General features: G+C 43.5%; 1 protein-coding gene across 2 annotated transcripts; it reads right to left on the reverse strand.

Moving 5' to 3' along the window:
• Positions 1–721: 721 nt before the first annotated feature.
• kdm2ab (lysine (K)-specific demethylase 2Ab) lies at positions 722–14,132 on the reverse strand. Of its 2 annotated transcripts, XM_069171343.1 has the most exons (23): positions 13,494–14,132; positions 13,319–13,359; positions 11,712–11,850; positions 11,389–11,467; positions 11,202–11,248; positions 10,575–10,753; positions 10,179–10,285; positions 9,877–9,970; positions 9,091–9,244; positions 8,826–8,941; positions 8,177–8,303; positions 7,777–8,051; positions 7,575–7,652; positions 6,963–7,223; positions 6,498–6,626; positions 6,301–6,387; positions 5,968–6,192; positions 5,595–5,624; positions 4,211–5,313; positions 3,289–3,452; positions 2,916–3,062; positions 2,463–2,678; positions 722–2,346 (listed from the first exon to the last, which is right to left on the reverse strand). In XM_069171343.1, exons 2-23 carry the CDS (start codon positions 13,352–13,354, stop codon positions 2,165–2,167), a joined length of 3,975 nt encoding a protein of 1,324 aa, XP_069027444.1. In that variant the 5' UTR covers positions 13,355–13,359; positions 13,494–14,132; the 3' UTR covers positions 722–2,164. The 2 variants fall into 2 exon arrangements, with proteins under 2 accessions (XP_069027444.1, XP_069027443.1); XM_069171342.1 differs by having other exon boundaries at positions 13,319–14,132.
• Positions 14,133–14,842: the final 710 nt, after the last annotated feature.

Raw genomic sequence — 14,842 nt, forward strand, 5'->3', positions numbered from 1 at the left:
TTCTGCAAAGTGCAAGACAGCTAATTCAGCCGACCAAAAATACCCATCAGTGTCCGCTCATTGTCTTCGTTACTTAAGAAGAAGAAGGAGGAAAAAAAAAAAGAAAAAAAGAAAAGTAAACGTGTGAAATCGCCGGCTGGTGAAGTTAGCTCTCCTCCCCCGCGGCTACAGCGACCGTCCCCCCGTTTCCATCGCAGGGTTGTAACCGTCTGTCAAAAAAAAAATAAAAAAAAATAAAAAAAAAAGAGACTCGGCCTTTATTCCACTTTCACATCCAGGTCAGTCGAGTCGCGGGCGGCCGACAACGACGCTGACAGCCGCCGCCGATAAGCGCCTCGGTCCCGTCTCGCCGACGACTTCATTAAAAAAAAAAAAAAAAAAAAGAAGCGCAACACATCTGTCACATCTGCTTTTTTGATTCCCTTTTTTTTTTTTTTTTTTTTTTGCAAATCGCGGCTTCGCAAACAATCTCTGATATTTGCAGCTGCTGCAGCGTTATTTATTTATTTCATTTGGCGTCGCTTTGTTTCCAGGTTATTGAAAGATGCTGGGTGGAGCCAGGGAGGAGCGGATCTGGTTCCTGGAGGAATGAACTCTCCGAGATAAACAGGAAATCCCGAGCAATAGTGGCGATGCAGTTTGGAGTGAAGTCGATATGAACGCGTCTCTCCCACTTTGAGGAAGAATGACATTCCCCCCCCCCCCCCTCGCTGTTCATCAATTTTTTTTATTTTTTTTTATTTTCCTTGAAAAATAACACAAATAACATAAAGTGAAAAAGGCTTCCGAAAATAATTACAATGCTACAGGATTCCCATTTTGATAATCTAAAAGAGGAAAAAACACATTTACACAAAAGTATATATATAGATATATCTAGATAGATATATCTAGATATATATATATACTTGTACTCATTTGAAGGGATATGGCCAGCAGAGCAGACCTTTGATACAGAGCCGTAACACTTGAAGGGAACAAAGAAATGAGCGAACCCCCGAAACAAAATCTTACATCTCTACACTGAATTTGAGTGAAAGGTCGATAATCACGTTTTGTTTTTTTTTCATCCATGAAAAGAACAAAAAAGTGTATCAAAGAGGGGTGGGGAGCAGTTTTATCTACAATAGTTTTGCTCTCTAAATGTTGTCTCTGTACAAAAACAAAGCAAAGAGTAGTTTGGAAATAATAGCACCTGAAGTCTAACGCTTATTCGAAAAATGCACCATTTATCTGACACCTCATTCCTTGGCTTATCCCCCCATACTTAATACAACCTGCCCTTTGTTGGGGGTGAGGTCTAGTTGCCGTGTTGATTGCCTACTCACACTGTCGTTTTACCTTCTTACACGCTTTAACGTCCATGTGTTGCACCCGACAGCTTACAAAGCTGAAGACTGGTAAACACAGGCCACTCCTCACTTTATAAGTCTGATGTGAGAGTCTTATTACCTTTAGTTGTCTTTAAAAAAAAAAAAAAATCTCAACGCATAGCTGTTGTGCATGAAGCATAAGTTATCAAACAACTTAACACTCTCTCCCTGACAAAAAAAAAATCAACAAATTTAGCTGCGATCAAGAGTTCAACTGTGTCACTTGATAAGTAAGAATTGATGGGCAATCAGCTAAAAAAACGAAAAATGCAGTTTGATCCCAAGGACGAAACCCAGTCTTTGCTTATTTATTCCTCCAAGCAGGCGCTTGTGATGGCAGCCGAGCCAGGCATCTGTCCAAAGCAAAGTGGAGGCCTTGGTAATCCACAGGATGTGTAGTTTAATACAGCTAATAATAATTGCCCGTGTTTTCCTGCGCCCGTAAAAAAAACCAAAAAACAAAACTTGTTTTTTTCCCACATAACATTAATTCCCAAAAGAACGACAGAAAAAAAAAAAAAATTGCTCCTGAGTCTGTTTTTAGGTGCACAGAAAAGAAATGGATTCAAACGAAGCATTGCTCCAACTGTGACAACGACCCCTCTGCCCGACACCAGTTAAGTGAGTACGCCCTCCCAGTTTAGACCCCACCCCTCCTTTAAGTGACACAGGTGCGTGTGAGCTTCCCTGCCTCTCTGAGTCCTTTGTGTCTCATGGATCCACATCAGGATCCTTCCCCCCCCCCCGGCTTTTGCATCTCAAGTCACCTGTGCAGTGAGAAAGGCAGGCGCTTAGGATATCCGCTGGATCAATGTTTCATCTGATAGGCAGTAGAGCGTGTTGACTGATAGCTCGGTGATGAAGGCCTCACAGGCCTTGCGGGAGACACCTTTACAGCCTCGCAGGTCGAGCAGTGAGATGCAAGAGAGGCGGCGAAGATACTTCAGACAGGCGTCTGTCAGTTTACTGCAGCCTGGGAGAGAAACACAAACAAAGACCCTTCATTATTCTAGCGCTATAACACTTACGTGATGTGTGCGTGTTGCTGAAAACGAACTGTGCGTCTCGCGCCCCGCAACGACTTCTCACCTCCCAGGTTAAGTTCTGTGAGTGTGTTTCGGGTGGACGAGCCCACGGCGGTCAGCAGATCGATGGAGTGATCGGTGATACTGTTGCAGTGGGAGAGATCCAGTTTTGTCAAGTGTGGCATGTGGCGGATCACCAGACGCAGAGTGGAGTCACTGATGTCCAGGCCGGCTAGTCGCAGACACTGCATGGTCCGCAACTGGCTGCGATTGTCACAGCCTGGACGAGAAGGGGGCCATTTCAGAAGAAAGAAAGAACGAAAACAAGTGCAGAGATGTTGTAAAAGAGTTTGAGAAGGAGACGGGTGAAACAGAAGTACAGTGAGGGGGAAAAGTTAAGGGATAGATTGGGAGAAAAATACCCAAATTAATTGAATTATAGGACAAATTAAACAACAGATGATGTCGTGCATTTCTTGCAATCAATAGGTGCCCTCTGAAGCTGCTCGTTCTTCACCTGGAGGAGTGACTAGTTCCCTGATCTGAGAGTCTTTGACTCCGTCTGCATATCGCAGGTCCAGAGAACGGAGGAGAGGGCAACCAGAGGAGCAGAGAGCTGAAATCGATGACCAGGAACAACCTGCCACCATCAGATCCTTCAGCCCTGCAAAATGGATACGATTTGAAAACAGTGTTTAATAAATATGTCATGAAATAAAGGAATCGGCATTTCTTGCCCATATCTACTCATACGATTCTTTGTGTATTAATTCGGCAGGATTATATTCACCTATAACATTGAGGTTTTTAGAATTCAGAAAAAATGATGTAAAGCTAAGTGTGTGTGTGTGTGTGTGTGTGTGTGTGTGTGTGTGTGTGTGCCTGCGTACCAGGCAGGTGGTCAACGAGCCAGTTGAGCTGTTTTTTGGAGATGTTGGTCCAGGAGAGGTCAAGTGTGACTGGCTGTCTCTTCACGATGCCTTTTAGAGCCTGAGGAGTGATGGTGTGCTTGACGCTCAGGTCAATCCGCGACCAAAGCCGTTTGTCTAAACACCTACGGACGAGAACGCACTCATGAACAACACTGCAAACGACTTTGAACCATGTCACTATTCAGTTTGCGATAATAAAAGAAGATCAGGGGATGGCGATTGATAGCATTTGATCAAATTTAAATCCAGTTTTAAATCGATGTATCTGTGAATCTTATTAAGCTGCCTTTTAACATTTTCAAGAAACTAAAAGCAAAAGTATCAACAACTCAAGATGTCTAATCATCTTTTGCTGACAGAGGAGGAAACACTAAAGTTTTAAGGGGCAACGTGTTTAATGTTCACAACCTGAAAATGAGATGAGCACCAGACTATATAAAAGGGTCACTAAACGTACCCGACATATTTGATTCACAGCTGCAGCCTCGTGTACTTCATAAACTACTCAAAAAGAAGGTCCAGATTAAGAGAGGCGTTTGTACAGTAGTGCTAAAAACGTGTCGAATCTTTAAACTCACAAACACTCTGTGGCTGAAAACACACAGCAGCAGCAGAGTGCACTTTAAACAGAGAACAACCCACTTTATCAGCCTAACATTAAGATAATTCATGTTAATGAGCTGCATTTGTTCTAATCTGCTGCCAGAAGCGACAGACTAAAAATGAAAAGCCTCTGTGTGTGTGTGTGTTTTCCATTGCTCTTGTAACAGAGGAGAAAGACCAAAGAAATGTATTAGTGTGAGATCTTAATGACTAACCGGGAACCAGATCCAAAATGGTGCGTATCCGTAATACAAATCTATCCATTGAGAGGACTTACCATTTGTGCCAGTTCTTGCAGACAGCCATGCAGACGCAGAGATCTGCTCGACTTAAGTAGCGAAACACAGACACCCACACCTCCCTCTCACAGCCCGGGCCGTTACCGACGCTCTCCCTGTCCGCCTCACCCCCTCCTTCCTGCAGGGCGGACAGAGGGACGCGCTGATGGGGAAGCTTAGATGATGAGGAAGAAGAAGCGCCGTTGCTCAGCTTAGCCGGCACGCTCAGTCTCGTTCTTTTAGAGGCGTCCAGTCTCTCTGGGTGGGACGTACGAGAATACGTTTGTCCGCTGCGAGTCTGCGGTGGCATAAGCCATTTGGAGTGGTCGGAACCACGATTTCTAATGGGGGGTCTGACGAGGGCTCTGGTCTGGCTGTGTATTGTGGAAGTGGCAGTTTGAGGGGCAATAGCCTCTAATTTGGGGACGATGGCTGATGGGTCCTGCTTTGCCCTGGTTGGCCTTTGGAGTGTCACTTTAGGATATGAGCCATCTTTGTCCACTGTTTGACTGTCCTGCTCCAACTCCTCCTCCTCACCCTCCTCCGCTCCGTTTTGGTTGGCCACTTCGCTCGAATCCTCTTCCCTTTCTTTGGCTGTCTGTCCTCCTCTCCTCGACTGCGGCTGGTTCTCTTTATCCCCTCCTCTCCCGCTGTTCTGCCCACTCTCCTCTTCCTCATCATCGTCGCTGCTGCTGCTGCTGCTGCTGTTGTTGTTGGAGCTGCTGCTGCTGCTGCTGCTGTCCTCGCTCTCCTCATCCAAGTCCGCATGGCTCCGACCACCTCTGATGCCTCGTCCTGCTCCTCCCCCCCGCAGCCTCACGCCTCGTCCCCTCCCTCTGCGCGGCTCTCCTTTCGGCTCAAGTACCAGACCGAGGGAAGACGACTGCTGCTGCTGCTGCTGCTGCTGCTGCTGCTGCTGCTGCTCGACGGACCTGGACCCGGACCCGGACCCGGACCCTGTTGGAGCGCTGTGGTAAGAGGAGCCACTCGCCCAGGTGGAGCCCCGGCCTCTGCCCTGAGCAAGTCTGCTCGTTGGAGAGCGCAGCCGGGACAAAATCCTGGAGCCCAGCAGCCTCGAAGAACGATCGAGAGACGACTGTTTCTGGTTAGAGGGAAAATGCAAAAAAGAACCAGACAATGATTGTTTCAAAAACAAAATCCAGTGCTGCAATATGCTCTGCACAGTACTGACTCATTTGTCATCAGACATAAGTTTTACAACTGACTGATCACAAGTACACTCATATTTCATTACACAGTGCTAACTGTATACATCATGCTCATTGTGATGCAAAGTAAATGTCCTGGAATAAAACTAAGTATCCTTTGTGGTATTATTCAAATGCAATGCAGTCTCATAGCAGAAAAAAGTTCAAGACTTACTGTTAAGATTTTGCTCCGTTCCAGTTTTATCTGCAATAAACAGAAGTGGGTTGGGAAGTTAGATAAATGTCACATGGAGAAAAAAAAATATATACTGCTATTTTAGGTCAGAGTAGATACCAATAATTAAATGTGTAGCATCTACCAAACCAATTTCAGGGTGATTTAAAGTTTCATCAAGCAAATGCTTAAAAATCTTAAAATCTACATTGACTAAAATACATCAATGTAAAAGCAGACCTTTATGTGCAGATTTCTTAAAACTTGTGTCAGCTGAATTGTCCCAAAAACGTTTCACCATTATCCACAGAAAATGACTTTGTCACAACTTACTTTGGTATATTAACATACTGGAAAATACAAATGACCGTACCCTCTTCTTAAGTCTGTGCTCCAGTGCACTTGCTCTTTTGCGGTTCTGTTGATGCTGCAGTAGCAGTTTCTGAGAAGGTGGTGGTGCTGTGGGCCGGCCTGGGGATCTGCTACGTCTCCCTCGTCTCGCTCCTTCGCCTACACCGATGCCTTCCCGGTACGCAAGTTTGGACTGTGGCAAGGAGGCGGAGCCCTCCGACTCTTCGCTTTCCTCATCACTGGAAGACTGACGTGGGGGTGTCATAGTTCATTTGTGTATCAACGTCAACCACGAGGCAGTTGGAAGTCACTGATAAGGAAACTGAATGAACTGTCAGAACTGAGTGTTTCTTACCTCTGATGCTGAGCCTTTGCCTTGGTAACATTTGGGACATTCCCAGCAGCTGGGTAAGTCCTTGTTGATCTTCCCCTCACCAGGTTCCTGAAACAGAGAACACTTCAAAGTTTTGAAACAGCACCTAACTCCCAAATCTGACCAACAAATGCCGCTTTACAGGCAGCAAAACAACACTGTAACTGAAGCAAACTCACCTTAATGCATTGACGATGGGCGATCTGCGAACAGACCGAACACTCCATGAGGGAGAAAGTGCTCGGATTCGATTCATCCATTTCTCCCTCTCCACATATGGCACATCGAGCTGTGTTCGGCAAGGCGGGCTAGAGGAGGGGTAAAACAATGTGGAAATTTGAAATGTGATGCTCATACATATTACTGAGATGCAACTCTGAAAAAAAGAGTATATGTAACAAGTCAATATTGCACATTTTTGTCCGAAGTAAAAACCCGCGTCACATCAGTTATCTTGTAATTCTCCCATAATCGACATTTTAGCAAGAACATTGGAGTTGTAAAACAATGTAAACAACACTACTTTTGACATTAGCATTGAACTTTGACCCAACACTTTCTCCTTGTGCATGAATACATGTACATAAGGGCGGCATTATTTTTATTCCACATATATAAATACAATGACGCGCAAGACATCTTACCGCTAGACACTGCCTCATGATGCAGCTCTTCTTCATGCGTCCCGGCCCACCGAACTTCCTCATGTCATGGCAGTACTGGCACGTGCCACACTCCTTTCGGCAGCAGGCAGCGCAGCGCTTGCACCTCACCCGTCTGCGCCTCAGGGCGGAGATGGAAGAGCGTTTGGTGGGTCTCTGACCCAGAGGCTTGTGGAGGGTGGGGGCCAGGCGAGGACGGTAAATAACAGGCGGCGGAGGGGTGGGGGGCTGGTACCATGACGGCTATATGAAGGAGATCAGCAGGGAAGGGATAGAAAATTGCACATTTTTTGGTGAGTGGGCATGAAGGATTTAACAATTCAGAACAATTTATTTTAATGATATTGGTATTTACATAGTTTTTGAAGTAATGAAGCTGTAGCCAGGTGAAAACAAACATGCATAGGCGATGTTACGAACGCTGACAGTGTATTTTTATATTAATATAATGAGAAAGGACGCTTCAAATAAACTGAAGCATTAATTCTAAATACACTATATCGACTCACAAACAGATATCCTTTCTACACGGACGTTTGTCCTGAAGTAATACCAGCCGGCTGGTAATGTGTGAAATATTTGGTCTCTGCTCACCCTTTTGGGCCATTTGACAATAGGCTCTCCAGTGTAGGCTAGCTTGGGGTTGTGACTGGCTCGCTCCTTCAAAACAGCCTGCAAAAAGATTGCGGTGAAAAAACAGTCACAGCGTCAAAAATTATTAATATTGTACATCCGTTTCAGTGTGGTGCGAGTTAATTGTGAGGTAATCTGCACAAACAACTTCAGCGACACCCACCCTCATGTCGTCGAGCAGGGCTGCAGCGTTCCTAATCCCTGCAGGGACGCACTTTTTGTGGGTGGGCAGCCCCTCCAATTTCCCTAAAAGGTTCCACAGTCCTTCCTGCTCAAAGGGGGTCAGCACATGCTGAGGTGTGTTAACTTGAGCCGCCTGTTCTTCTTGGACTTCTTCTTCCTTGGTCTTGAGCTCCTCGTTTTCAGCGTCACTGTCAACACCATTGGAGGTGCCATTCCCGTTGTGATCACTGGTTTCAAGGTCAGCCCGGGTCAGTCCTGAAAAGAGAATAAATGAAGTGATTCAAGTTAACATCAGTGTTGAACTAATGTATATGTCTGTGTGGAAAAAGAGAAAAAAAAAATGACAATAGCAGTGTTTCTTTGTGTTCATTCAACCTTACCAATGCCAAGGGAGTATTTTTGGAACTCTGGGGTGAGGTGGGAGATGTTGGTCAGACAGTAAAGATATCTCTCCAGGACATACCAGCACATCTCATAATAAAATGGGTAGCGGAACTTTGCTGGCACCTAGAGGAGGACGACAAGAACAGATCAGGAAAAATACTGATCATTATTCATATTAATAATAATAATAATAATAACAATAATAATGCTGAGGAATTATAGTGGGATGCAACCTAGTTTTTAGTGACACAACAACCATGGTCTCATGTTACCTCACATTCAAATTATTCTAATGAGTTCTACTTAGTAGGGCACACAGACATTAAATTTGACAAAAAGAGAGCACTGCTATCAGACTGTTACTCAGTGTTGTCAAAATGCCTTTGCTGGTAACAGGTAAAGGGTTGGGAGAAAGGAAGAAAGAAATCAGTGTATCTCTAGCGTTTGCGTGTGTACAAAATTCTTAGAAAAGTCATGTTGTTGAGTTTCTGTGACCAAAGTCTTTCTAACATGAATAATTCCACAGGAGACTGAATCACACCTCACTTAATCACAAAATCTGAAACGATCATCACTGTGTATCAGCAGGGAAGTAATATATAAACAACAGTAAAAAGTTAATAGGGAATGTGAGGTGCTGCTCACCCGTGTGCGATCCTCAATGTTGTAGATGTTGAGCTGCATGGGGATATTAAAGCTGTGAAGGAAGTTCCCACCAAACACCAGTGTGTCCTCTGGGGTGTACACAGCATGGATCCACCCTGCAACATATAGGACACAATGCTGGAGGGAGGTAGTGGACAAGTGTGTGTGCGTGTGTGCGTGTGTGTGTGTGTGTGTGTGGTTTACAGGCATTCTTAGAGACAGCGTATGAAACTGTGTATATTGTGTCTGTATTACAGTAACAGACCTGATGGGATTATGAAGGTGTTGCCCTGCTTGAGCTCTATCCTCTGACAGTCATGACACTTATCCCCCAAGAAGATGTCTCCCTGTTTTCCTGATAAAACCCAGTTCTCATACATCTCCAGGTTCTGTGGTGTGGGTGGAATCAGCCAGAACACCTGAAGGGGGCACAGGTAAATCCTCCTGTTTATGCAGTCTGAGTTTAACAAACACATGCAGTACATGACAACTCTGCTTCGCTCCTCATGGGAATTATTCTGGTCTGCAATCATAATAAAGGCTTTGCCAATCATCTTATTTCTGCACTGAGGAGCAGTGAGTGACGATACATGGAAGACTTTCATAGGACCGAGTTACCCAATTCTACATCAAAAACATCACCACGGTGTTATACAGAAGTGGACAGACCAATAACAGATACCTCCCACTTTTAGATTTGGTTTTCTGATTCAATTGTATAATTTACATGTTTCCTAAAAACCCTCTGGGTTAACATTTGGAAAGGTCAATTTTCTAAAAACCTATTTCCTTGATTCTTTTCTCAAAAAGGTGCAAGGCAGGGATACATAGATGTAATCGAGGGAACTGGCACATATCCATAAAAAAACATATCTGTGGCACTAATTTAAAAGACGTTAACAAGAAGTGGAAAAGAAAGATCGAGTGATGACTCAAGACCAGGTTTATTCTGACAGCAAGATTGAAATAAGACTGAGTTCCCACCTGGGCATTACAAGCACCCAAACCTTAAACTCTGCGGTTCTTGTGTGGGTTGATGGAGGTGACTGACCTTTCCTCCTCGCAGAATGTGATACCAGACCGAAGTGCCTCCAAAGTCAATGTGGAAATCTGTGAAGCAGCCCTGCACACTCATGAGACAGTACCTGAGAGACGTGGAGGAAGGACAGGTAACATAAAGTGAATTTTAGATGAAAGCATAATACAACGCTGAATTGAAAAGAAAAACAAACAGACAAACAAACAGGCATTAAATAGTGTTTTCGATGATGTAGGAGATTTCATCAGTACTGCATCTTAACTATAGCACAGCTGATGTTATACTGATGTTGTTCGGCTGGTTGGTTTACTTACTTCTGTACTTTGGGATAATGCATGTCTATGATAGCATTAGTGGAGTCTCTCTGTCTCTCCTTGAGATGCCGCGGCCACATGTTGTCCACCCAGTCAATAAGGTCCACCTGGAGAAATCAGAGAAGAAAGTGGTGTAAACATACATTCAGATTGTGTGCACCAAACTCAAGACTGTTTCTGATAACTGACACCACTTTATGTCTGTAATATGCCGCAACAAATCCCATGCTCTAAAGCCAGCACAGCAGTAAACACAAAATTCAGACAGTCTTTCTGCATTGCACAAAAAGAGAACTTTTTGGTCTTTTTTTTTTTTTTTGGAGACTTACTCTAAAATGGCATTATCAGGGTGCTTGTTGAAAAGCCCTGAAGTATGAAAACTGTGTAAATTCTCACCGAAGCCGGTCGTTTGACCAGATTCTCGAGCCTGGTGTGGCTGAACTCCAGGCTGATGACGTTGTACAGTTTTTCTCTTTCTGATGGAGGTGTCTCATAGTAGCGTCGCCACTGAGCCATCGACATCTCGATCCCCTTCTGGGTGTTCACGTCCATAACGTCCACGATACGTCGACTACCTGTAAGAGGAATAAAAAGGGGTTCACGACTAGAAACACGGTTATTGCATAAAACAGCATATTGCCGGATAATACTTATTTTTAACATAAAACACATTCACACCTAACATAAACAAACAATCTTGATACAGACCCTTCAGATTTTTTTTATTGTGATAGATTCAAACTGAGCATCACATTTTACAGTTTAAAAACCAAATTGTCATTGCTCATGGACAAATTATGTAATGGTGACACCGTTTCTAAATGACCTCAGACCTACTTTAAGATTTTTGTCCTGCAATTTCTCCTTACTTGGCTTATCCACCACTATCAATATATCTGCAATAAGGTATCATGGGGCTGATTTATGGGCCTAACTCTACCAGGAATAGGGAGATGGCACGTTACATCTGGTGTGCAAACAGTAAAGCCATTTACTCTGAAAGGGCATTGAACAGGAACTTACCCACAAACAACTTGACATCACTCACACTGAAGTCAGAGTCTGGCATTCTGCAAGAGAGAAGTCATTCGTTGTAATTCTTTGCCGTTTGCTGGCATCTGCCATTATTTTTAAATTAAAGGAATGAGCTGCATGTTTTTAGGAAAAAAGAGAATAATCTGTGATTAGACAGTAAAAGACTGTAACTTACTGTATGCCAAGGCCATCAGCCTTCTCAAAGATAATGGGGTCCCTGAGCCCTTCCCGCTGGATGTATTCAAATGTGAACTCTAGAAAGGAGATACACACAATGTCAACAACAAACAATCATCAAAAGATATAAACCTGCAATGGGCAGATAACCCAAATATACAGCAACAAAATGTCACCAGTACAAACTCGCAAAAACACATTTACCTGATTAACACATGATCAGGCAAACACGGCACAGCTAACCTTACATGGCATTAGATATATTCAGGTATGGTTTCACTCTTATTAAAATCTCTTTCACTTTACAAGTTAACATCTCACCTTTACCCTCCATTTTTCTGATCAGATCAGAGCTAAACCTCCCACACTCCAACTTCTCATCCAGGTCAAACATTCGCTTCCCTTCAATTTCATCATCTGAGATGCCATCGTCCTGGTAGCGGCGGCGTGTGCCTGTACGCTGAGGACATAAGAAGGTGTTCTGTTAACCTCGACAACACATGATGACTTGTAGTGAGCAACAGAAAGAAAACAGGACTGGGATGGAATGACAGCGAGAGATATGGGATGTGGTACTGTCCTGAATATATTTCAATACCATGACAAAGCTGGGTTATAGTAGCCTATCAGACAGAAAGGGATCACAAAACAGACTTATCAGATGTAGCTGCGAAGAAAACCATGAAAGCTATTAAGTCTAAGAAGTGTGCTCAAACTCTCAACTGAGAGGAAAACTAGTGTTTGGTATGGGAAAAAAAATGAATGTACAGAGGGACTGATCCTTGCACAAATACAACAGCAAGTACATTTCAATTTAACTTAAAACAAAAAAAAACAACCCAAAAAAAACAACCTGACTCCTTTGCAACATTGCTTAATGTATTTTTAAACTGTTCTTACAGGAGTCTAATTGCTAAGACATTAAGTGGCACCCACGGGAGACGTCCCCTATATCTCAGCGGTAAAAAGGACACAGGTCAAATCTAAATAAATCATCCCAAACATATCAGTCAGCCAGCTACCACAGGAGCTCATGTGAGAAACAAACAATACAGCATTACAATAGCCGGGGTTAATCTTCTACACATTGCCCTCAACCCCCCTCCTTTACTCCCTTTACTGCCATTCACCCCGTCTAACGCTGCTTGGCTGGACAGATGGATAAAGCACAACACCCCTGCTCTCAGATATCTCCCCACCCCCATCCCTTTATCACAAATGCTCCATTATCTAAACTCAAATACGTCTTACTTTCACAACTGAGGACTCCACTGTACCTATTAATTTACAACTAAAAATTATTCAATATTATAAAAGAAACCCATTCTTTCACGTAAAGTCATAAAAACGCAAAATAAATCAATTAGCTACAATCAGGCAACTATTCAATGGGTGGGTGTTTATTTAGTTTTGGTCCAACAAAGTGAGCCAGGAAAACATCACAGCGTACATCTACTGAACAACAGATGTTGCGTGTCTCCCAAAACCTCAAACTAGTGGCATCAATAATGTTTTAGGTAGCTTTCCGTGTATTACTTTACAGCAAGAAGGAGGGGAGGGAAGATTGTAAGGAGGCGAAGCAAGGTCACAGCAGAGATGCTGTCACGTTAGTGAACTTGACCCCGTCTTGAACCCTGAGTCTTCAGGCAGGTTCATTACTGCTGTCGAGGTTGCACACACACACACACACACACAAAAACACCACAAGAGCCGGGACACAAAGCAGGCCGTCACAGATTAAAAAAAAAAAACGCAGCCATTTTCATCAAATAAACCGGGTTTGTTCTCGTTTAAAAAAATAATAAAAAAAATTAAAAATTAAAAAAAAAAAAAGGGCTGACATGTAACACTGAAGCAGGGAGAGAAAGCCCACCCTGGTCTCACCAAAACATGAAACAAGCGTTTTAGGGAAGATGACCGTCACCTACCAGACGTTTGCTGTACCGTGTATGAGGATCCTCCATGATCCCTAGAAGACAAACAAAGTTTCGGGGAGGAGGAGGTGAAGCATTAAGTTACACGCTTTAAATATCCAGTGACTGCTGGCGCGTTTGAGTGTGTTGTTGTTGTTTGTTTGTTTTTGTTGTTGTTGTTGTTGTTTACCTCCTGTCGGGACAGAAACACACACACACGCCTCTATTCTGGGTATAGCCTAGCTTGACAGACCCGCTAACGTTAGCCGGACAGCGTTCCTTTAGCCAGCGAGCTAAAGTTAGCATCACACACGGAGCCGCAAAACATCTGCGTTGAACTCGCGTCGCCGCGCGGAGACGAGAAAGCGCCGGTGAAAGCGACGGCAGCGTTTCGACAGCAACACTCTTGACCTCACGTCTGCGAGCTGCCGACATTTAACCGGCGCCGTCGCAGACTTAGCTCCGGCTCGCGATCCCGTTCACAAGTCGTCGGCTGTCGCTGATGCTAAGCTTAGCTAGCAGAGGTTAGCCTCCGTGAAGCCTCTTTCTTCATTTACCTCTGCGGGGTTTTTTTTTTTTTTTTTTTTTAAAAACTCCTGTCACACGGCGGCGGGTGGCGGTCAAAGTAATGTCTCCCCCCTCGCTAGAGCGTCTGAAGCCTCTCTGTAAAGTTTCGCCCCGTGTTATGTCATAACGGCCCGTGTGTGTTGGTATGTTTATTATTGTGCGGTAAAGTTAGGAAGAGTCGACGCTCCGAGCCGCCATTTTCAGCTGGTCGAAAAACACACACACACTTACACACGTACACACACACACACACACACACACACTTACACACACACACGTAAACCAAAGAAGAAGAAGAAGAAAAAAAATAAAAAGCCTCGACGTGACTCGCCCCCCCAACCTTTATGATCGTATATTAACATACAAGAGCGCTTGTTTTATTTACCCGTCGGTCACGGCTGAGGATCCTTGAACTTCCGGAATATGTTCCGGTCGTGGAAGAAATACAACACACGACAACTAAACACACTCCACCTCCACCACAAGGTCCTGAATTAAACATTTAACAAAAGCAGAACAAAATATTAGCAACTGCATGTACTAAAGCAGGACTGTATACTCATATATATAGATATATACTGTACTGTATATACTGTGCATTTTATATTTTATATTTTTACTGCTATTTTATTGCTTTCTATTATTCTATTATTATCTTATTGCTTCCTGTATGCTGCTGTAGCGAAAACAAATTCCCCTCGGGGATTCATAAAGTAACTACCTAACCTAACCTATTCAAACTAAGGCCTGGTTGAAATTTCTACACCATAAAAAAAGATCTGCATGATTAGTTTATTCCATGTTCTAATATATATCTAATATATATATGTCTAATATATATATATATAGATATATAGATAGATATAGATATAGATCTATATCTATATATCTGTAGGTAGGTAGGTATATACTTTATTAATCCCCGAGGGGAATTTTTTTTAATTTATTTGTAAATATATATATGTAGATATA

Source organism: Embiotoca jacksoni, unplaced genomic scaffold, assembly GCF_022577435.1.
Source record: "Embiotoca jacksoni isolate LCO1_2020_lvr unplaced genomic scaffold, fEmbJac1.0.p SCAF_5, whole genome shotgun sequence".
Lineage (NCBI taxonomy): Eukaryota > Metazoa > Chordata > Actinopteri > Embiotocidae > Embiotoca > Embiotoca jacksoni.